The sequence below is a fragment of the Pelodiscus sinensis genome, chromosome 3, assembly GCF_049634645.1.
Source record: "Pelodiscus sinensis isolate JC-2024 chromosome 3, ASM4963464v1, whole genome shotgun sequence".
NCBI classification, from domain to species: domain Eukaryota; kingdom Metazoa; phylum Chordata; order Testudines; family Trionychidae; genus Pelodiscus; species Pelodiscus sinensis.
The window spans coordinates 168785738-168810849 of record NC_134713.1 but is presented as its reverse complement, the minus strand read 5'-3'; the positions used below and the strand labels follow the sequence as shown (position 1 = coordinate 168810849).

At 44.3% G+C, this 25112-nt stretch overlaps 1 protein-coding gene across 1 annotated transcript in view; it reads right to left on the bottom strand.

Annotated features, from left to right (window-relative positions):
• The window catches only part of HAAO (3-hydroxyanthranilate 3,4-dioxygenase), a 72685-nt gene that overhangs the window by 12909 nt on the left and 34664 nt on the right, over positions 1-25112 (bottom strand). The window contains exon 6 of the mRNA XM_006133988.4: positions 23768-23811. Within this exon, the coding sequence (XP_006134050.3) occupies positions 23768-23811 (44 nt within the window). The remainder of the gene's footprint in view (positions 1-23767; positions 23812-25112) is intronic.

Below are 25112 nucleotides of genomic sequence, written 5' to 3'. Positions count from 1 at the left end.
AACTTTGTAGTGTAGACATACCCTCTGAGAGTTCACAGTCCATCCTGTACCCCAATCCCCACCTCAGGCTCAGCCCTCTCTCACATTCCAAACCCATCAGCCTCAACCCAAAGGCCCTCCCCTCCCCCCACACCGGTCCAGTGAAAGTGAATGAGGGTAGGGGAGCGTGAACAATCAAAAAAGGGGGGATGGAATGAGTGGGGTGGGACAGAGCCTTGGCAAAGGGGCAGGGCAGGGGTGGGGTTTTGATGAAGCAGAGGGGCAAAGTTGTTTGGGTTTGTGCGATTAGACTGCAGGAACCCTATGCAAGGAGAAACCTCCCCCCCCCCCCATCTTTTTGTGTTTTCAAGCAAGTGGAAAGTGATCAAAATTGGAGTCTGTCTACAGGCCCAGGAGCCAAGAAATCCCAAATTATAGCCCACGATCTGAATCTCATTCATTGTGGATTCTGTTTTTCCATCCTTATTCATACTAGTGTCCTATTGATGGGCTCCAGTGCGGTGTCCAACAGGGTATCATAAATTATGGTTGGTATAGGCCTGCAGCAAAATTACTACTCCACTCCCTGGCATGGCAAGTGTGACACAGGGACTGGATTATGGTTCAGAGGCATTGTCTCAGGCCCAAAGATCCTCAGTCTGGGGTGTTGTACCCTACATGCATTCCACACTTGCCTTTGCTGTAGCCCTTAACCAATAGTTTCAGTTAAATCCCATATGAGATGGAGGATCATTTTCTTTCTGGGCGGGAAGTCTGAATTCACAAAGAACTTAGATGCCGAAGTGTGGGTTCAGGAGCCCAAGTCTAAGCTCCACCGTGATTCACAAAACTCCTGTTCAACTCGGCAGGTATCTAAACCAACTTGGCACCTACGTTTTTTTCACTAAATAGTTCCTTGCAAACCTGGGTTCTCCTTCTGCACCCTAGGCACCTGTCCTTCCTAAGGCCAGCGCAATTCATAAACCAGGAGAAGATGAGCATTCAGCCACCAAACTCACGAGATTGGATGAGCATGCTCTGAGGATGTCAGGCCCCTCAAGTGTGTTCAGACAAAATATTAAAGGCAAGGAAGGAACTAGAGAAGGAGGATGGCATCTTTTGTAACTTTTAGGGAGGATACCACAGGAAGCATCTAGCCACAAAAGTGCATACTGGCAGCTCAGGTGTGATGGTCATTTTTGTGCTGAATTGGAACAACAGCAGCTCTTGTATCTTGCCAGGTGACAAAGCAGCCCTATTTAGGGACAGCCTGCTTTCTTTGAACGAAGAGGGGGAGAGAAAACAATTCCTAAACATAGTTTATTCCAGTTGATCCCTGTCAGTTAACTGCAAACAACTGGATACAAAAATCTGCAGTCATAACAGAAATTACACTTTGCATCCTGGAATGTACAGACACTACTTGTCAGTGATGATCGCCACGAACACAGGTCAACAATTATTGGTAGAGAACTTGCACATTATAACATCGATGTTGCAACCTTTAGCAAAACACACATTTCTGGTAATAGCCAGTTTGCAGAAGTTGGAGCAGGCTATTCATATTATTGTGTGGACCATGCTGAGGGGCATCCAAGACAAGTGGGAGTTGACTTTGTCATCAGGACATCACTAGTTCCCCAGCTTGAATCCCAACCACATGCTATCAGTACTCACCTCATGATTGAAAGACTTATACTGAGGCATGGACAGTGCTTTGTACGTGTTAGTGCATATTCACCCACATTGTCTGCTGCAGATGATGAAAAGATGGCTTTCCACAAGAACCTGAATTAAGCAATCTCTTCAGTACTTTTTAATTCCAAGCTATATAGACTTGACCGTTTTAATTCTAGAGTTGATAAGGACTCCATCACATGGCAAAATGTTCTTGGACTCATGATATTGGAAGTGAGAACTTAATTCTTCAAACTTGTGCACAGTATGGGCTTGCCATTGCAAGCTTGTTTTTCCAACAGGTGAACAAATCCAAAGCAACTTGGATGAACCCTCGTTACTTGCATTGGTATATGAATAACTATTTCATTAGAAAACAAAGAGGCCTCTCTGATGTTAAGTTGACTTATGCAATGCATGGCACTGGCTTCTGGTTTGACCATTATATGGTATGCAGCATTAATTCCTTGAGTCTCTGTCTGCCAAAATGTCATCATTTCACTTTATGCAGGGAAACGTTGGATGTAGATAAACTTGAAATGCTTGAAACATGAGGATTGTTTCAGCTCAGTTCTGATGCCTCCTTAGTTATTAACAATAAAGATCTACAGCAGCCAACCACTATTGAGGACTGGATTAACATCAAGGAAACAAGCTATAAAGCTGCTGTCAAAGTACTGGATTTCTGAACACGCAAACACAAGGACTAGTTTGACAAGGATAAAGATGCCTGAGTTCCTCTTGATGAGATGCATGTGATACACCTAGCTTGGATCAACAATAAAGAGACTGCCTCCAGCAAATCAGCATACATCCAAGTTAAGCAGAAGTCAAATTACAGTAAATGAAAGTGGACTGATGGAAATATAAAGCAGTCAAACTTCAAGATGCCACCAATAAATATGATTTCAAAGCATTCTATGATGGGCTAAAGGCAGTTTATGGGTCATGCAATGCTGGCTCTACACTAGTGCGCTCTGCTGGGGCAGCACTCTGACTACAGATAGTACTAAAATCCTTGGCTGCTGGGCCAAACATTTTTGCAGTGTATTAAATCAGATATCAACTTTTGACAGCAGCGTTCTTGAAGAGATTTCTCAGTGGGCTAGTGATTCATAGCTGGTTATACAGTCAACTCTTGATGAGGTACATAAAGCTGTGAAGCAGATGAGATCTGGAAAGGCACCTGGTGGTGCTGTGATCCCATCAGAGATTTACGAAGCTGTTGGGGGCCAGTTGATGCTCCTGTTTATTCATTACCATTTGGGAGAAAGCCCCCCAGGACTTCAAACATGCCCTGATTGTACACATATGCAAGAGAAAAGGTAACTGTGCATGCTGTGATGAGCACTGGCGCATCTCACTGCTGTCTAGCTGGTAGGATCCTGACTTGCATCATCTACAATCGACTGTCATTACATGTGTTCACAAATGGCATAATTCCTGCAAGTCAGTGTGTATTTCGAGCCAGTGGAGGCACTGTCAATGTGATATTTACAGCCAGGCAGATTCAATAAAAATGTAGAGAACAACATCAAAATCTCTACATGATGTTCATCGATCTGACAAAGACATTCAATACTGTCAACAAAAATGGGCTTTGGGTACTTGGATGAATCAGCTGTCCTGAAAAATGTATCAGTATTATTCAGTTCTTTCATGATGGTATGTTAGGTCATGTCCTTGAAAATGAAGAGACATCAGTACCTTTTGAAGTACCAAATGGTACAAAGCAAAGATGTGTCCTTGCTCCTCTCCTGTTCAGCGTCTAATTTTTGATGATCCTGTTAGTTGCTTTCAAGCATTGTGAGTTGGGAATATCCATTCCGTTCCAAACTGATGGCAGCATTTTCAGCCTCTGAAGACTTCAGGCTCGCACCAAAATGTTCACTACAGCTAACCATGGCTTCCTGTCTGTTGATGAGTATGTATTGTTAATTCATTCAACTAAGGCTGCACAGAAGCTTTATGATCATTTTCTAGCTCTACTCACCATTTTGGACTCACAATGAACTTCAAGAAGACAGAGCTCATGTCTCAGACTGTTTGCAAAGAGTCCAGCATTCCACTGATCACTACTTATTGCTGTTGACAAGTTGCTGTTGACAAGTTGTGCTACCTTGGAAGCATATTGTCCTTCAATATAAACATAGTTGATGATGTGACTGCTCGAATAGCCAGAGCTTTCAGAAGATTGACCAAAAACGTATGGAGTGACCTCAGTATTAACCTTCATATCTAGATAGCAGTTTATCAAGCAGTTGTCCTGACTATCCTGCTGCATTGCTAGATGGGAGGTGACTGGATAGGAATGATTGTTCTACAGATAAAAGAGTATCGATGCACACTTTATCCAAAATTTTTGACACCTCAAATTTCAATGGAGAAGGGTCTGGGTCTCGGTTTTTGTTCAGTCCTTTATAAAAAATAAATTTCACTTACAAAGATGAGTGATTTTTGGGTGCCAATCTTCATACAACTTAAAGAAGCCTTATTTTCAGAAGGCTACTGCTCAGCAGGTCACTAAGGTTTGTCAAGTTAGGTGTCCAAAAACTGCAACACTTAAAAAAAAGGCAGGCCCAAAATGTGGATTCAGATTGGAGTTTGGTTCAAGATCACCTCCAGAGTTTGAAATTTAGATCTGGGATTTTACTTCAATTCCTTCTCTCATTCATCTGAACCTTGTTTCAGTATCTGAGAATTCAGATCCCCTTGATCTCATCCCAAAATTTTGAATACAACTATTACTGAAAATAATTAAGTTTTGCCCGTTTTGAGGTTCAAATTGTATCAAACCACCATGGCTTCCATCCACCATTAGCTTGGGAGTTCTTACAACTAAGACTAGGCTTGGGCCTTTCTGGATTCTGTTGGATTTAATTACTAAAAAACTCTGCATGAAAAGAATCCAATTGAGGCCTGGCACAATGGGTGCATCTTCTAGAGAGTTCAGTAGGAGCATTTGTATACACCAAACCTGAATTTGGTTTGTACTCTACATTGGCCCAAGAAGTAAGACTTGTGCATTCATTCTTGCACCTAACTGTTTTGCATGACCAAGAATATCAAACTACACCTCAAAACTAACTCAGGATTTAAAAGACACTGGGGAAAAATTCTGCTTATGCTTCAAAATGCAGGAGTAATATTGCTTTCAGACTGCTTGTATAATATTTTATATTGGCCACAAATGACTTCTGTTTCACTCTGTTTCAGGCAATAAAACAAGTACATTTTCAGCAACCCTCTCTGAGATGTTACTAAGGAAAGGAACTCTCAACTATATAAAATTTGATAATTTAGGTAACACAAAACTTCATAAACTATTAAACTCAATTATGTGCACAAACTCCAGTGACATCTGTTCAAAGGGCTTATGAGAGATAATACTGTTTAGGTGAGATTCTATGCTGTTCCTTCAGAAGGTGCAGGCTAACAGGCATCACTGTAAGCAACCTTTGCACCCTCCTGTCTAAGGCCTTGTCTATACTTACTATGAGATTGGTGCTTCAAGATCAATCTCCCAGAGTTTGATTTAGTGGGTCTAGTACAGTGGAGACACCATGGTAATTTGAACTTAGGTACATCAACTACAGCTACACTATTCATGTAGCTGGAGTTACATATCTTAGTTCAATGTTGTCCCTTAGGGTAGACCTGGCCTAAGTGAGGGCAGGCTTTGTGTCACCATTCTCACCAGAACCTCCAGATATCCATGAACTTTGTCCCCCACGACCATGCCCCCTCAGCCAGGGTTTGAGGGAGGAGGTTAGGAGATAGTCTTTTGACTGTCTTCACCATGCTTGCATCAGAACAATTCTCCTGCAGCTGCAACAGAGGTTTTTATGCCTCTGGCCCTTGACCTAGCAAAAAGGGCTGGAGCAGAGATGGGAAAATCACACATTTTTATTTTAGATATTATATCGTCATTACTTTCTTGTTCTCCTTTGCATTCATCTCCCTCTACCTTGTATTAATAACTGAGTGTATCTTAGCGAAGCTGTTCAGATGACAGCTATAATTCCATAACTTTGCATACATTAAGCTTTAATTGTTCATGCTAACAATGATTATATCCTAAGATTCTCTGTCTAGATATATAAGCCTAACTCCCCATGTACAAGCACATCTTCCATAAATACTATTATCTGTAAATAATGTATATAACTTGAGACAGCTGAACTATAATTGATGCAATCAAATGCTATTCTAGACCTATTATTTTACTGGCAATGTCAATTAAATATCTAAGGTAACTTTTTCAAAGTGGGTTGACAATTTAAAATAATTGTTCTGAGTAGCTGAAGTGCTCAGTTTTCAAAGCCTCAATTTAAAAAATAATCCTTTTACAGAACTTCATTTGAGCCCATGTCTAATGTTAAAGCAATGCAATGGGTCTCTAAGCACATGGGATGGATGTAAACATGCTTAGTGAGTTCCTGAACCAGAGCCCCCATGGAGTCAGTGGTAGCTGTAGGTGCACAATGCCTCTGGAAATCAAGCCATCTCATCAAGTGCCTAAATATGGACAAAGACATCTAACCTTAGCCACCCAAGGTTGTAATATATTGTCTTTCTTATTTAATATAAATCTCTCACTCTCTCTCTCTCTCTCTCGTGCACATACACACACACAAGCACAGACGCCCATTACAGTACAATATCAAGGCACAGACCTAAATTTTCAAGTTCATAGAATAGTAGAACACTAGAACTGGAAGGGATCTTGAGAGGTCAGTGATTCCAGTCCCCTGCACTCATGGCAGGACCCAGTACAATCTAGACCATCCCTGATACATGTCTATCTAACCTGCTCATAAATATCTCCAGAGATGGGGATTCTACAACCTCCCTAGCCAATTTATTCTAGTATTTAACCACCCTGACAATTAGGAAGTTTTTCCTAATGTCCAGCCTAAACATCCCTTGCTGTAGTTTAAGCCCATTGCTTCTTGTCCTATCCTCAGAGGCTAAGGAGAACAATTTTTCTCCCTCTTCCTTGTGACACCCCTTTAGATACTTGAAAACTGCTATCTTGTCACCTCTCAGTCTTCTCCTTTCCAAACTGAACAAGCCCAGTTCTTTCAGTCTTCCTTCATAGGTCATGATCTCTAGACCTTTAATCATTTTTGTTGCTCTTCTCTGGACCTTCCCCAGTTTCTTCACATCTTTCTTGAAATGGGGTGCCCAGAACTGGACACAAAACTCCAACTGAGGCCTAACCAGCGCAGAGTAGAGTGGAAGAATGACTTCTCATGTTTTGCTCACAACACTCCTGTTAATGTATCCCAGAATTATGTTTGCTTTTTTTGCAACAGTGTTACACTATTGACTCATGTTTAACTTGTGGTCCACTATGACCCCTAGATCCTTTTCTGCCGTACTCCTTCCTAGACAGTCACTTCCCATTCTGTATGGGTATGTCTACACTACCCCGCTAGTTCGAACTAGCGGGGTAATGTAGGCATACCGCACTTGCAAATTAAGCCCGGGATTTGGATTTCCTGGGCTTCATTTGCATAAGCGGGGCGCCGCCATTTTTAAAACCCCGCTGGTTCGAACCCCGTGCAGCGCGGCTACACGGGGCACGAACTAAGTAGTTCAAACTAGGCTTCCTAGTTCGAACTACTGTTACTCCTCGTGGAATGAGGAGTAACGGTAGTTCGAACTAGGAAGCCTAGTTCGAACTACCTAGTTCGTGCCCCATGTAGCCGCGCTGCACGGGGTTCGAACCAGCGGGGTTTTAAAAATGGCAGCGCCCCGCTTATGCAAATGAAGCCCGGGAAATTCAAATCCCAGGCTTCATTTGCAAGTGCGGTATGCCTACATTACCCTCCTAGTTCGAACTAGGAGGGTAGTGTAGACATACCCTATGTGTGAAACTAATCGTTCCTTCCTAAGTGCAGTACTTTGCATTTGTCCTTATTAAACTTCATCCTATTTACCTCAGACCATTTCTCCAGTTTGTCCAGGTCATTTTGAATTATGACCCTAGCCTCCAGAGCATTTGCAACTCCCTCCCACCCCCCCACAGCTTTGTATCATTTGCAAACTTAATAAGCGTACTCTCTATGCCAATATCTAAATTATTGATGAAGATATTGAACAGAACCAGTCCCAAAACAGACCCCTGCGGAACCCCATTTGTTATACCCTTCCAGCAGGATTGTGAACCATTAATAACCACTCTCTGAGAATGGTTATCCAGCCAGTTATGCACCCACCTTATAGTAGCCCCATCTAAGTTGTACTTGCCTAGTTTATTGATAAGACCATGGAAGACCGTATCAAATGCCTTACTAAAGTCTAGGTAAACCACGTCCACTGCTTCTCCCTTATCCGCAAGTCTCATTATCCTATCAAAGAAAGTGATCAGATTGGTTTGATGTGATTTGTTCTTTACAAATCCATACTGGCTATTATCTATCACCTTATTATCTTCAGGTGCAGGTGGAGGTGAAGGAGAGAGAAGCACTGCTGGCTCAGGTGTTGCTGGTCTTCCTGACCATAGTAGGCCTCCTGCTTTCAAACTCCCTCTTAAACTCCCCTATCACCAGCCCCTGTCCACTTCGCTCCCCTGGTTTCTCTGCCTCTGGCTTTTAAAGCCTGCTCACTTAGGTCAGTCTGGCTACCGTCAGGCCTACCCCCTTGTAAGTAACACTGGGGAAGGGTGATCCCAAGGCTGATCAAAGGCAATAAAGGGAACAAAGGATCAAACACTCCCAGACACACAATCCCAGCTGCCACAGTAATCAAAATTCAAACAGTTGAGCAAACTCACTCACACCAAAAGCTAGTACACTAACCTGGCAGCCTGTTCAGTTGAGAGAACCCAGCATGAATCACTTAACAGAGATCTGATTTTCAGAGGTAGGATGTCCAGCATTTTCTGAAAAATCAGACTTCTTTATAAAATCTCAAGTTGTGCACTCGAAAATAGAGGCACTTAAAATCACTAGTCCTTAGGTGCTGGAATTAGGGGTGCTGTGGTGCTGCTGAACCCTCTGGCTTGAAGTGATTTTCATCATATTCAAGGCTTACGGTTTGGTTCAATGGCCCTCAGTAGTCCACAATGCAAATTATTCCAGAGACCCTGCACTTGTCAAATTGAAAACTTAGGCCAGTGTACTCATGGCTGTCTCACTGATGTCAAGTACAGCTGCTGAGCCATCTACGTAAAAACTCAGCACTCTAGCATTTGTTTCTCAGTGTAGTTATACATATTTTTGTGGTATGACTCAAGGATTATCATGGCTAATAATTTATTAGTGCTCATGTAAGTTTCTTTGTACATTTTTCTTTGTGTTACTAAATCTATGCTGCAAACTAAACAGTGGTTTTTTCTTTGTATTATTTATTTAAACAAAGAGTTTGGTCAAGAGAAGTGATAAAAAATAAATTTTGAACCTAAAGACATAGGCCCATGTTTTCTCCTCCTTATAAGGAATATGTACCCAGCTAGAAGAGGGAATAATATGTGAACTATACGTGGTTTCTCCCTTTGCTCGGGTAACAAGGAATTAGGCTATGGCCCTTTTTAAGCTCTTCAATGCAGGGTCTGTGTCACCATGGTCAGAAGGGCCAGGTAATACATGTAGAAAATGTGGTCTAGTATTCTGGGTCCAGGATTTGCAATTAAGACTATGGGGTTCTATTCTTGAGTCTGCAATTAACTTACTACATAACCTTGGATGATTTACCTCATCTGCCTTCTAATATCCTAGGACCAGTGTGGTGACAACAGTATTACATATGATTTTGGGCAAGCCATTTAATATCTTTGTGACTTGATGTCTCCTTCTGTAAAACTGGGATAGTAATTCCCTCCTCATCTAGGATGGTGAGAGGCATAAATAATTTCTCTAAAACCTTTTAGATATCTGTAAGGAAGGGGTTTGAGAGGTGCAAAGTATTATGATTACTATTAAATAGCCCTGGGTATAGGTTAGGTAAAAGACAGCAGATTGATTCTCTTGGTGCATAGTGTGGTCTAGGTCCTGTCTTGGGATCATTCAAAAAGAGAAGAAGGAAATTACCCAGAAACTTCTCCTACAATAAGGTGAATGATCTAAGCTTTGGTTCTGGTGACCAGAGACTGAATATAAAAAGGAAAAGCATTTTGACCCAGCATTTTTGTGATTTCTGTCATGGTGTTATGAGATACATATGTGCAAAAGTCAGCAATGCTTAGTTCCCATGGTGAGGCAAAAGGAGAGCTCTTGAAGATTATGGCTTGTGCTTTGCCACCCTTGGAGGAGCCTCAGCTGAAAGTATTACAGAACAGAAGAGTTTAGAAGAGATCTTTCTGTGTCTCGGGATTTATTTTGGTGTGGTTTTGGTTGTCATTGTTAGAGTGCTCTGTGCTCTAGGAGCTCCCCTGGGAACCCATAGTTCAGAATCCTTGCATCTGTAGAAAACTTAGAGATTTGGGATCAAAGATTTAAAATAAGTTTTCATGTGGTTAATTATGTAAATCAATTAAAAATTACTATCCTATATTCTTCATTTAGAACAATTATGGCCCATCCTTTGGGTTCATGCAGGAGAATATGACTATTTATTCCCATATGTTGACTGCACATGTTGTGAGTAGCTTTATCAGGAGGAGAGCTGACTGGGCCCATGAAGTAGCTGGAGAGTGGGCAATGGGTGGAGTTTTGGCTCCTTCTGTCCTCCCCAATGTACTAGTTATCCCTGCTATACTGACATGGGTGGTTACAGTGCCATGTATGGAGTAGTAGCAAACTGGAAGGCAGATTGTGAATCAATGAGTTCTAGTTTGCTTCCTAGGACAGTGCAACAACACACTGCTCCTTGACTGGGAAGTATGAGAAACTCACTATTTAGCTCTTAATTAAAAACTGCACTCCCATGAATTTCTTGATATGTAAATCATTTTTTAAATAACTACACATAGGCTTGTTTTGATAGAAATATTTTGCATTTCAATAGTATCTGCCAAGTGCTCTATGTGCAGCAATGAATTTCATCCTTTCAGACGCTCGGGGTTAGGTAAGCATTCTATTCTACAGATAGAAAACTGAGACATGTGAGGCCTGATCCAAAGCAAGTGGCAGGCCCCCACTCATCTCAAAGGCTCAGAAAGATAAAGGCCAACTTTTACATTATTAATCATGGGTGCCACAATTTTGAAGATCCAATATGTCATCCAAGATTTTTCAAATTGGGCATCCAGAACTGGTGGCCCATGTTTTGAATGATTAAATGGCTTGCTCGTGTCATATATTTGCTGAGTCAACAGGCCAGTTTTATGACATTACTGCACTCACCCCTTCTTTTTAGGTAATTTGCATTCTATATTTTAAACTGTACTTCTCCTAGCGCTTGCAGCCATGATGCTACCATCAGACTGACATCTGGCATGCCATTCAAACTCCCTGTCTTCTCATGCTCATAATTGTCTTTGTGGACTCAGACTTGCACATTCTGTTTCAGCTCTTTGTAGAAATTAAAGTGAATCCTTTCACCATTTTGAGCAATAGGAAAGTAAAAGCAAAATACGTTCTTGAAGTTTAATAATTAGATTTCTTTTTGTCTACTACTAAGAAGAGGAGTAGCTCAGTGGTTTGAGCATTGGCCTGCTAAACCCAGAGTTGTGAGCCCAATTCTTGAAGGGGCCATTTAGAGATCTGGAGCAAATCTATCAGGGATGGCACTTGGTCCTGCTGGGAGGGCAGGGGACTGACCTTGATGACCTCTCAAGGACCTTTCCAGTTCTATGAGATAGGTATATCCCCATTTATTATATTATAATTGAAAAATAACTGAACAAACCTCCAAATGTGGCATGTGGCCAAGCTTCCACAAAGACAAGTCTGTTTACTATTAAAGGGGTAGATTGTACTTTGGACTTAGTCTCTTCTAGAGGTTCTAAGTGTGCATTCTGCAGCATCACACTAGATCAGTGGTCCCCAACCTTTTGGGGTGGCTGGGCGCCTGGGGGCAGGGCCACTCACGTGCTGGGCACCCGCAGGTGGGGCCGCACATGCCCCCAGGGGCGGGGCCACCCATACACCGCATGCCCGGTGCCGGCTCCACCCATGCGCTACACTCCCGGGGCCGGCACCACTCCTGTGCCGCACGCCCAGGGATGGGGCTGCCCATATGCCATGTGCCTGGAGCCGGCACCACTCCTGTGCCGCACGCCCAGGGGTGGGGCTGCCCATACGCCATGTTCCCGGGGCCGGAACAGCCTATGCGCTGCATACCCGGGGCCGGCGCTGCTCCTGTGCTGTGTGCCCTGGGGTGGGGCCACCCATACGCAACATGCCCAGAGGTCAGCACCATCCATGCACCATGTGCCCGGGGGCAGGGCCAGCCCCGATCACTCAGCGGGCGCACAGAAATGGCCCGGCGGGCGCCATAGGGCCCGCAAGCACCGCATTGGGGACCACTGCACGAGATGGTGCAGTTGGATGCAGGGGTATGCTAAAAGGTTTGGCATGGCTTAATCTTTCATGTCCTCTGTAGGGTGATGTGTGCTATAAGGTATAAGGAGGGACAGTGCACTAGCACAGGATCTGTCATTATGAATGCCCCCCTCATATGGAAAAGTCCTAGTGAAATTAGCAGGAAAGTCTCTTGAACCTATAGATGCTTTGACCATTCCTAAGGAAGTTATTATTTATACATTTATTATTTTTCCAAGTGTCCAGAAGTGTGCTAGTAACAACACAGTCCCTGCCCACAAATAGGGATGTTAAATATCGATTAATTGAATAGTCCATTAACCTCATTAATTTCTTATCAGTTACTCGACTATTCTATCCACTCCCAAAGAATCACCACTATGTGCTGCTGCCTCTGTATAGAGGCAGCAGCATGTGGTGTCAGGTGGGAGCTGGTCCATGAGGAGAGCCAGTTTAAAACCCAACTCCCCTCATGGACTGGCTGCCTGTTGCCTTACGCTGCTGCCTCTGATACAGAGGCAGCAATGTGGGGTGGCAGCAGCCCCGGTCCGGGGATGAGGGAGAGCTGAGCTCCCAGACCTGGCATGAGCTGGAACTGAGCCAGGCTTCCTGCTTGTCTGGCTCCTAACACACTTTAAATGCAGAGCTGCAGCAGGGGGTAAGTCCCAAACCTAGTGCGAGCTAGGACTGAGCCGGGCTGCTTGCCAGCTTGCTAAAAAATTTACTGGTGGAGAGAGGAGGGGGAAATGCATGTAGTCTACAGCATTAACCTATAAGCTTTCACTTATTGGTTAATTGGTTAATTGACTACACTTTTACATTCCTACCCACAAAAGCATAGCTTGGGTTGCACATGCCACTACTAGTATGGGACAGATGTGCACAAGGGGAGAGGAAAGGCAAGGGGGACAGTAAGATCACATGGTTATTTGATAAAGTATATATGTACGTATTTAGATGGTTCAATTCATTCCTTCTACTTACTGTAGACTTAACAGCATGCAGGAGTTTTAGGAAAGATTGAATCTGGCTAGAGGAGCTGGACTGGCAATAGGTTTAAGAAAAGAGTTGCAAGCACAAGGGACAGTGTAGATGAAGGTATGGGCAGGCCTATGGAAAACAGAGATGAAAGGGGTACTGTGGCTAGTATCTTAGGGAAGCAGAGAGCATGGGGAAAGATGGAAAAAGAGGCCAGGTCTGAATTATAGGAGGGGTTGCACAGATAATGTCTCATGGAACCTTGAAATTTTGGTGGCCCCAGTTAATTCTAACTCACCCCTGAAAAGTGATTACTGGTGTGAGTTTAACCAGCCCAATTCAAGTGCTGCTCTGCTCTGACCAACTGCTGGCTGGTACTTAGATAATATGCAGAGATTTGGATGTTTCCAACAGCAAGTGACTTTTTAAACAGCTGCGCATTTCATTCACTGTTTTGAACCCATGAATTAAAAAATTGAGAGGATTAAACTGATCTCAGAAAAGAACTGAGTAATCCAGCCTGGCATGCTGGTGGCCTTAACTCTCCTCTCCTTCCTCTATCAGTACCATAGCCAAGCAATCATTATCTTAAACCACGTCAGAGCTAAAAAATTGAACTGAAGAGGCCTTATTTGAGGGCATGGAGAAGCTAAATGGAGGATTTTAGCACAAGGTGTTTTTAATAATGACAATTTCAAATAGTTTAGTTTATAGTTTTTTACATATATGAGCATGACACTGGAAGATACAATTTCTATAAGAAAATGTGTTTTTGTCTATTTCAGTAGGTTTGATTATGATCTTTAAAATATTCTCCTGAGTTACACAAGTTTAAATCTGATCAACTTTAACAGAATTACTCTAGATTTATTTGGTGTAAAACAGCAGAATTCTGACCTTTAGTGTTTGATTTTTTTTTAATTTGTACTGTTTTCATTTAATTGAACCAATAGACTATACAGTAGCTAGTTATCTTTCTTATTTAGCTCTATTTACTTTTTTTAAATTTTCAATTAACAGATAATTGCACTGAAGGTTGTGTGTGCCAAATCTTAATGCCTTTAACTATGATATCTTGGAAATAGTCCTTGCTGTAAATCAGGCACTGTCTGTTGCATAACAACTGGGCGGTCTCTGCTGAAAACAGTGTTGTACTCCTCCTGGCTTGTTTGATTTCATGCTCTGGTAGAGCAAGATTCACTACCAGGCATTCAGGTTTGTCTAAGTACAAAAATTGCATCAGATTAACAAAAGGAGTGCTGCTAAACCATGTCATCTTTGTAATGTGGATACTCATGTTGGTTTAAACCTAGCTTACATTGGTTTAACTCTCACCCACAATTTATATAACACTTTTAGATAAACCAGTGCAAAGTTGTGTGTACACCAGGTCTTAAGAGTACATTATAGCTTTTTCACCCTAACATGATGAGTAAAACACACAATATTTCATATCTGCTAATATTTTGTTGTTGTTGTTATTTTTGCTGTACTGTGTGATTATCAAAAATTATGATAAAACTAGTTATGTACAAACTAGGCTTTCAAACCCATAGTGCAGTTGTTTCATATCCTGGAATCAGTGGAAAGTGTGTATGTAATGTGATAGCAGAATTAGACTCTGTGTACCATATTCTTATATATCCTAATAAAGCCTTTGTAGATGGTGAGGTACGGTATATAATGACTAGAAATAGTTAGCTCCATTTGGATAAAATCAACCCTATTACAAAATCTTTAGGGAAGTTCATTAAACTTTAGGGGGGGGGGGCTCCATTTCCCTGATATGGAAGAATCTAAATTATGTGAGGCCATTCTAACAACATTTCCATCCCACCTAAAAAGAGGTACCAGATGACTTAAGAGAGAATCAATTGCCATATATTTCTGAGAGCAGACTGTAAGTTTGGAACATTTCAGGGAACCCTGGACAAGCTTCTGAACCTTTGGATGTTTTTGTAAACCAACTATATGAAGCTTTTCAGGCTCAAGCATTGCTGGCAGTTACTAGTGATAAGCAAAGACGAAGGCTACGTCTACACTGCAGGCTTCTTGTGCAAGAACTGTTTTATGCAAGAGTTCTGGTGCAAATGGTCTTCCACAAGAGTGCGTCCACACTGCCATGTGCTTTTGTGCAAGAGTTGTGCTTTTGTGCAAGTGCGTCCATGGCAGTGTGGACGCTCTCTTGTGCAAGAAAGCTCTGATGGCCATTTTAGCCATAGAGGTTTCTTGCGCAAGAAAATCATGTTGCCTGTCTACACTGTCTTCTTGTGGAAGAGCTCTTGCGCAAGAGGGCTTATTCCTCATGGGGAGAGGAATAATTCTTCTGGAAGAAGCATTTTCTGACGCTTTACTGTAAATTTACTTGTGCAAAAATGAGTGTGCAGTAGCCTAAGTATCTGTAAATTCTAGTGTACATTAGCATGTAGCACATGAAGTAGCCCATGTGGAAAGTTCCCAAGTGCATTCTGATATGCTATTATTTGAAATGGGACTACATTGCCATGCACTAAGGACCATTTAGTGCAAGTCAGCAGGGTTTACATGGGCCAGTTGGTGTGTGATATGCTAGTATACATAAGTAGTTTTGAGAGAGGAGTCCTGAGGCCAGCATGAAAAAATGTGGGCATCATTGCAGATTTTGTGATTGTCCTTGAAAATGGCTATTTAGGCATGTACCTGCCTAGTTTGCACACATAATTTTGCTCATTCACTGCACACACAATGTAGGTATTCTTTAAAAATGTATCACAAAGGGTTAATTTTACCCTTGCATACATCTTTGTAAACCCTAATTTCAGCAGGATTGTCCTAGTGCTAACCAAGGCCAGAAATTGTCGCAACATACACACAGAAGAAACTTAGCTCAAATAAAATAATAAGTTATGGAGCGATTGATTCCATTCATAGCTTTCCCATATGAGAGAGCTGCTATAGCACTTTCTTTGAATATTTTTCTCTTGCTTTTTTCCTTTTCTATTTCTGTGCCTCTCTGCAGAGGTTGTAGAACAGCTGGGACTCATGTGGAGATGAGACTCAGAGTGCCCTGGCTGAAGCTGTACTACTGAGGACTTACTTGCTTGGTTTGCCTGAAATTCACCCTTTTGCCTAGGATGAGTGCAAGATTAATGGACCACTTATGTACCTGGGGCTTATGTTAGATTTGCATACTGCACACCTCTTAAGCTGTTTCTTGAATTGTAACAAGGAGAGAAAATGATAACTCCTCGAGGGAATCACAACTCAAGGGGAGACATTCTCCATCAGTGAAGCGAGAATTGAGAAGTTAGTACTTTTTGTGACTAGATTACCCAGTTTTCAGTAAAGCTTTATGCACGGGTTGATATACAACTTTCCCTGACCTTAATGGGAGCTGGAAGCTAAAACTCCTGCAACTCAAAAAATATTAGGATATATGTGGCTTTTTTTGCACAATAGAAGTGATTTCTGGAAACTTGTGTTTATTACTTTCTGTGAGACGTGTAGACTGGGAGCACTGAGTAGGCTGCAGTTCTGCCCAGAATTTTTCTGATTGCCTTTTGCTTTGGGCAAGAGCAAAGCCAAAAAACATAGACAGTATTTGTATTCTGGATTCAGATGCTAAATCCAAGTGGGAAACCATTCAGGGGAAAAAAGTGTAATGAGCTCAGAACAAATGTAATACGCTTAAGTGCTTAATTTTTTTCTTGAAAACATTTCCTTTTGGCTCTAATTAAACTCTCCCTAGACTTCTGGGCTTTTAGAGGGCTTTTGAACAACAACAGAAGAAAGATCTTCATTGCTAGATTTATCTAACAATTTCTTGGAGTTCTGTGTAAAAAAGCTTAAGGAAATACTGTAGCATGTGACAGTCTAGCCTGTGGTTCTTACTTTTTGTGAAATTACTGCCAATGTTAATATTTAGTATTCTATATTTTTCCTACTCAGTATAATTCACTTCCTAAGCTACAACCTCCCTGTTCTTATGGGGAAGAGATTTGCTCAAATCTATCTTACTTTTGTTTATTGGATTCCATTAAATTGACCAAGGATAGATGGTGTGAGAGATTGGGGATATTATTTTCATTAAAGTATCACGTACAGGTCCCAATTGAAATAGGCTTGATTGTGAGAGGTGCTATATAGTATAAGGCAAGAGTCCCTGCCTTAAAGAGATTACTGTCTAAATAGACCAACAGGCAGAGAATGGAAGAAAAACAACTGTAATTTTACTGAATGGAAAGTGAAGCACAAAGAGCTTAAGTGACTTGCCCAACATCACATCGGAAGCTTGTGACAGATCTGGAATTGCATGTACATCTTCTAAACTCTAACCTAGCGATTTATTCCCAAGGCTAGGCTACCTGTAGCAAAGTAAACTGGTTTGTTTATTGTTAGGTAAGAAGTGAGCTTTTGGGGAGAAAGAGTTTGGTTCCCAGAAAAGCACAGAGCCCTCTTCTTGCCAGGAGCCCATGAGAACACAGTACTGATGCTGGGTCTAGCATGATAAGTTGCAGGTTAAAGACCCTTCACATATTTTGTGTCCCTACTGAGATGCAGAATATGTACCTGTGTAGGGCACTATGAAATCTGGGGCACCAAATTGCCCCAAATTTCATGGTGCCCTAGGCAGCTGTGTGCTAGGTACCAGCCCCAGCTCAGGCAGCCAGCCCCATTTCCTGGACAACCCCTTCCTATCCACTATGGGCTGTGCTCAGCTCAGCCACCGCTCACTGTCGTCCATGTCACCTGCTTGCTTTCCTTGCTCTTTAGGTCAGAGAGCCTCCCGGCCCCGCCCCAGCTCTGGACCTGTCCCCCACAGCTTCTGTCCCTGCAGTCCCACAGCCCTTGAAACCCCCAATTGGGGTGCAGGCAGGCTCTCGGACTGTGCAGAGCACCAGAATTGGTAGGGATGGCCCTGCATACATGGACTGACCACAGAGCTTCCTCCCCTGGGACACACCAGAGATGTGTTCACTATAACTATGTCTACACAACAAAATTATTTCAAAATATGTTATTTCAAAATAATAACTCCCAAAATAACTATTTTGAAATAAGCTTATTCCCCAAGGGAAGTAGGAGTTAATATTTTGAAATAACAAGACCCTTATTTCAAAATAACAGGCTTAGTAGGGTCTGTCCACACAGCAGGGAAAAAGCTGAAATAAGCTACGCAACTTGAGCTATGTTAATTGTGTAGCTTAAGTTGAAAGAGCTTATTTCGGCTTTTGGCACTGTTTACACAGAAGGAAGTCTGAGAAAGAGAACTCTTCCTCCAACATTCCTTACTCCCCATAAAATGAGGGTTACAGAAGTCAGAATAAGAAGACCTCCAGCTCAACATTATTTTGACATTATGTCGAAATAATTGCTTGTAGTGTAGTTGTGGACTATGTTATTTCAGAATAATGTCAGTTACTATGTAGATGTACCTGGCGTGTGGGCATTACATCTACAGACATTACATTGCTCTGCTTGTTATTTTGAAATAAGAGGAGTTATTCTGAAATAACTCTCCAGTGTAGATGCGCTTTAAGGGTACGTCTAAACTACATGCCTCTGTCGGCAGAGGCATGTAGATTTGTTTGTTCAGCAAAGGCAAATGAAGCCGCGATTTAAATGATCGCGGCTTCATTTACATTTACATGGCTGCCGCGCTGAGCCGACAAACAGCTGATCAGCTGTTTGTTGGCTCGCGCGCTAGTCTGGACGTTCCCCCTATCAACATCAAAGCCCTTTGTCGGCAGCCCCGGTAAACCTCATCCCACGAGGAATAACGGGGCTGCCGACAAAGGGCTTTGATATCGACAGGGGGAACGTCCAGACTAGCGCGCGAGCCGACAAACAGCTGATCAGCTGTTTGTCGGCTCAGCGCGGCAGCCATGTAAATGTAAATGAAGCCGCGATCATTTAAATCGCGGCTTCATTTGCCTTTGCCTATCTGTCTAATCTACATGCCTCTGCCGACAGAGGCATGTAGTCTAGACACAGCCTAAGAGACCCTTCAGTGCTGTGCTTGCTCTAGCTCAGTGATCTTCAACCTTTTTAACCACAAGATCACTTTTTTAATTGAAGTGCAATGTAAGATCTACCTCAAACCCAAATACCCTTGCCCTGCTTTCTTCCCATCCCTTCTTTGAGGCCCTGCCCTGCTCCACCCCTTCTCCAAGGTCTCATCCTGCTTACTCCATCCTCCTTCCTTCCCCATCCTCTGTCACACCAGGCTGGGGTAGAGGGTTGGGGTGCAGACTCTGGTCTTGGCCAAGGGGTTGGGCATGAGGGAGGGGCTCAGGGTTTAGCCCAGGGCAGGGGATTGCAGTCCAGGAGGCATTTCAGAGTGCAAGCTCTGGGAAGGAGTTTGGATGCAGGGGGACTCACATCTGGGGCAGGAGATTGGGGGCAGGAGGAGGTTCAGGGTTGGGACAGGGGTTTTGGAAGCAAGCTCTGGCTGGGCACCATTTAACAGAGACGGCTCCCGGGTGGTGGGCTTAAGGCAGCTTACTCCTGCCCTGGCTCTGCACCACACCTGAAAGCAGCTGGCATATACAACAATGGTTCCATGTGGTGCCCCTCATCTACAGGCACTGAGCCCATGGCTTCTACTGGCCGGTTAATCAATGGGAGCTGCAGGAGTGGTGTCTGCAGTCAAGGACAGCATGTGGAGCCCCCCTGCTCTGCTTCTCTCAGGGGACATGCAGGGACATGCCAGCTACTTCCAGGAACAGCAATTACCACTGAGACAATTACTCCAGTGGCACCAGGTTAGGCATTTTAGAACTCACTACTCAAAGAATTAAATGTAAGTGTAAGAAAGAGATGAAAATTATGAAATGCACAGACCAGTCACAAACCGAAACAAACCCACTTTGCAAGCAGTAAAAAGAGTAACAACAAGCCCCCCTCCCACACACACAGACCGTGTGTGTTGGGTCAGGAGATGAGAGTGAAGGACAGAGTGTGTTTATGAGAACGACAGACATTTGCGACAATGTGTGATGTGAGAGTGACAGAAATTTGCATTGCCTAGCTCCTTCCACGCCTTTTTCTCAGTATGGAGACAGGGAACAGGAGTGGGGGGAGGAGGGACACCCTGACATCAGAATCCCCCTTTTCTTCCTCCCAGACCCTGCACAGCAAGCAGGTGGCTCCTGGGGGGTAGCTCCAAGGCAGAGGGCAGGAGCAGCAAGACAGTGGGGGTAAGGGCAACTGAAGTGCCAGCGCTTGATAGCTTCCTGGTCAAACCAGTTGGGATCCTGTCAGAGGATCCAAGATGGACCCATAGATCTCTATCTACTGGTTGGTGACCACTGCTCTAGCTATTACCAGCTCAGATAAGGTCTGTTATGCATGACACCATCTAGTGGCTAAATTGTATAATATAGTTTAGCATTCAATTTTGCTGGGCTAGGGAACATTTTTGGGATCAGGGGCCACTGGCCTATAAAAAAATCAGCCAGGAACCACATGCAAGTGGAAAGCAAAAAACAAACCAAAAAACAAAAAAACAAAAACCAACCAAACAACCTCCACTCACTGAATTGAAGCCCAAGTGTGAGAAGGAAAAAAACTCTCACATACATTGCCACCAACTGAGAAACAGAAAAAAGAGAAACAAAAGACAGGACTATGCAGCACTTTAAAGACTGACAAGATGGTTTGTTAGTCGTTAAAGTGCTGCATAGTCCTATCTTTTGTTTCAGCAAGACCAGACTAACACGGCTACATCTCTATTACTAGGGGAAAAAAAGAGCCACTTACCTCACTGCCTTAGCACTCAGCCCCTAGGGTTTCCCCCAGGACAAGATTAACCCTTCTGGGGGCACAGGGATAGTAGATTTAGTGGGGCCGAATAGCCATTGGGGTGATTCCAAAATGAGGGGGTCAGTGTACATGAGAGAACTGTAGGGGAGCAGACTGTAGTACGAGGTCTGGGCAAGAAGTAGGGTGCAGGAACAGGCTCGGGATGTGGGGTCTGGGTGGGAGGTAGGGTCAAGGAGTGGACTGGGGATGCAGGGTCTGGGCTGGGAGTGGGGGGAGAGGGTTGGGGCAAGGGGTGCAGTATGAGGGACAGAGGATTGGGGCACTTACTTGGAACAACTCCCAGAGGGTCAGAGGTGGCTGTGCACCACCCTGCACTTGAAGGCTCAGTCCCCACTGCTCCCATTGGCTGTGATTCCTAGCTAATGAGAGCAAGGGGGTGGAGCCAGCAAGTGAGCACAGGAGCAGAACTTACATGAACTGCTGTTCCCCCAGTCAGGGGAGAGGAGGAATGGCAGTGGGAAGAGGGCATGAATGCAGCCCATGGGTGTGTCTAGACTACATGCCTCCTTCGACGGAGGCATGTAGATTAGCCAGATCGGAAGAGGGAAATGAAGCCGCGATTAAAATAATCGCGGCTTCATTTAAATTTAAATGGCTGCCCCGATCTGCCGATCAGCTGTTTGTCGGCAGATCGGGGGAGTCTGGACGCGATGCCCCGACAAAGAAGCCTTTCTTCATCGACACAGGTAAGCCTGGTTTCACGAGGCTTACCTGTGTCGATGAAGAAAGGCTTCTTTGTCGGGGCATCGCGTCCAGACTCCCCCGATCTGCCGACAAACAGCTGATCGGCAGATCGGGGCAGCCATTTAAATTTAAATGAAGCCGCGATTATTTTAATCGCGGCTTCATTTCCCTCTTCCGATCTGGCTAATCTACATGCCTCCGTCGAAGGAGGCATGTAGTCTAGACACACCCTAAGACTTGCCTTGATGTGGCTCAGAGCTCCATTCTCCCTCCCCCCTGTAGTGGGGTGAGCCCGCACTCCCCATCTCTGCATTACAGGGTCAGATAAAATATTCTTTTATGCAAAGTTTTCATACTATGTAAGGCTATATCTGCACTTAAAATGCCAAACAGCACAGTGGCAGTGGCAGTTTTCCTGTCACTGCATTTAATCCACCTCTCTGAAGGTATGTCTACACAGCAAAGTTATTTTGAAATAACAGCTGTTATTTTGAAATAGCTTTACCAGTGTCTACACAGCCAAACCACTATTTTGAAATTAAATCAAAATAGCGGAGCACTTATTGTGAAATTGGTAAACCTCATTCCACAAGGAATAGTGCCCATTTCGAAATTGCTATTTTGAAATAAGTGCTGTGTAGATGCTTATTTTGAAATAGGGGGTCTCCAGCCCATCTCAGGGTGCCCTGGTGGCTTCTCTGGGCACAACCAAGAAAACTCTCCCTTCCCCTCTCCCCAGAGCCCTTAAAGGGGTAGACTCTGGCCACAGTGCCTGTGCCAGCCCAAGACTGCCACCCCAGAGCCAGCAGTCGCTGCACCTGACCCAGTGGCCCCAGCATGAGCCAGGCAGCCAGTGCCAGCCAGCCCTGCACTGCTCCCCAGGACCAGTCTGCCAGCTCCCAGGAGCCAGCCAGGGGCCAGAAAAGGGGGGGGCACCTGCCTGGTCCAGTGCAGAGGTCAGGGACCTAATTCAAGTTTGCCTCCAATGTCCATGATCTCCACATGTGTCTTTTATTGTACAGCAGGAAGGGGTGCTAGGGATGGGTAAGTGGAAGGACGTGAGGGAGGAATGAGGCACAAGCCCCCAGTGGGGCACACCAGGGAGACTGTTACCGCCTGCAGAATGTGCTGCCAGGCTCACAGCAACACATCCAGGGAAAGCACCAGAGTGCCCAGGGGCAGAGTGCTGCAGAGTGCTGTGTGTCCTGAGTGAGGGCAACCAGAGCACGCAGAGGAAAAAAATGTTTTGCTGTCCCTCAGCGAGAGGTAAGCAAACAGGGAAACCTTAAAACCGGCTGTCCGGGGACGGGGAGGGAGGGATCCCTTTAAGCACAGGTCTCAGAAACCTTGTGTGGCTGCTGCCTGAGGCTAACTCCTTACCTGATGCCCTGCCAGAACCGGTTCTGGCCGGCCTTAAATGCGATTCAGTGTCCTATCAGTGTGGACACGCTATTTCAAAATAGCAAAACACCATTTCAAAATGCATTTTGTGTGTAGACGTGTTATTTTGAAATAATTATTTCAAAATAAGCTATTTTGAAATAATGCTGTAGTGTAGGCTGAGAGAGTGTAGCTAGGCAGATGGAAGATTTAGGACTAAATACGTTGGGATTTATGTCTCTGGGCTGCTGGAGAGCCTCAAAGAGAAGTGATTTGCACCCCAACCTGAGGGCTGACTTAGGAGTAAATTAATGACTAATTTCCACTCAAGGGCAACACAATTGCAGTCACAATTGCACTGGGGCTTGATCCAAGGTCTCCTGAAGCCATTGAAATACAATGGGATTTGGATCAGGTCCTGAGTGACCAAAAATAAAGTGCCTGTTCTCTCAGGGTGTGGATGAAATGCACAATCCTGTGTAAAGGAGGAGAAATAACTGTGCAATGTGGCGATTTGATTTACTAAAACCGCACTCTGGCTTGCATTATGCACCAGTATGGCAGCAAAGCAGTTTCTTAGATCTTGCACTCTATAATTCTTTAAACAGTCAATTGTGTTATCCTCACATGAACAGACTAAATGCACTTTTCTTATCTCCAATGCAGGGAAGGAGCATTGCTATTTTTCCTTCCAAAGTGACTTTCATTTATGGAAGTAGTGAGAAAGGAAAAACTAAACTTAATTTTAATTAAATAACTTTAATTCAGTTAAAATTATTGCTGTTTAATTAATCAGATGTACATTAATTTTGTAATTGGGACAATCATTTCATTACCTGGATTTGGTTTTCCTGTGTGATATTGTATTGAGCTGAAAAACCTGCAATAATAAACATAAAGCATCACTAAAACCTAATGTTCACATTTTGTAGGCTAACTGAGGTTATGTAGCCATACATCCTATAGAGTTGTGTGCTATCATAAGTAATCTGCATAATAGATAGGGTCAGATCCTCAGCTGGTGTAACTAGATATAGCTCCATTGACTTCAATGGTGTTATGCCAATTTCACTAGTACAGGCAGTCCCCGACTTACGCGGATCCGACTTATGTCGGATCCGCACTTACGAACGGGGCTTTCTCGCCCCGCAGGTCGAGGTGGCGGATTGCTACCTGCGAGCTCCGGGGTGAGAAAGCCCCGTTCGTAAGCTGCTCCAGTGCCCCTGGTCTGCTGGAGACCGCCGCTGCTGCCGCTTCAGTCCGGGTGCCTGTGGTCTGCTGGGGACCGTCCCCAGCAGACCACAGGCACCGGGACTGAAGCTGCAGCCACGGCGGGGTCCCGCGCCTCTGAGACTTTGCCAGAGCAAAGCCTCAGAGTCGCGGCACCCCGTTGCCACTGCGGCTCTGCTCCCCGTGTCCCTGGTCTGCTGGGGGGGGGGGCGCAGCTAGTGTGCCCCCCCCAGCAGACCAGGCTTTTGTTTTGGACCCTGGGGCAGAGCAGCTGGGGCACTGCCGATTGGTCCTGCAGCGCCGCTCTGGGCACTACTGGACCAACCCGGCAGCACCCCAGCTGCTCTGCCCCAGGTCCTGATTCAGCCGCTGCTGGTCAGTTTCAGCAGTGGCTGAATCAGGACGCCTGGGGCAGAGCAGATGGGGTGCTGCTGGGTTGGTCCAGTAGCACCGAGGAGCGGCGCTACTGGAGCAACCCAGCAGCACCCCAGCTGCTCTGCCCCAGGCGTCCCCAAGTCAGCTTCTGCTGAAACTGACCAGCGCTGACTACAGGAAGCTCGAGGCAGAGTTGATCTGCCCCGGGCTTCCTGGAATCAGCTGCTGATCAGTTTCAGCAGCAGCTGACTTGGGGACGCCTGGGGTTCTTAAGTTGATTCTGTATGTAAGTCAGAACTGGCGGTCAGTTTCAGCAGCGGCTGAATCTGGACGCCAGTTCCGACTTACATACAGATTCAACTTAAGAACAAACCTACAGTCCCTATCTTGTACGTAACCCGGGGACTGCCTGTAGAGGATTTGGCCCAAAAGCACTTTAGTACCCCAAATCATTCTCAGACAATTAGTCATTAAACATGTTGCTGCCTTCATGTCCTGCAGCTCTAGGTGACTGTCTTGCCATTCTGTAATACAAAGCGTATCCTGCTAGCTACTCATGCGTTACAAGCCATTTGG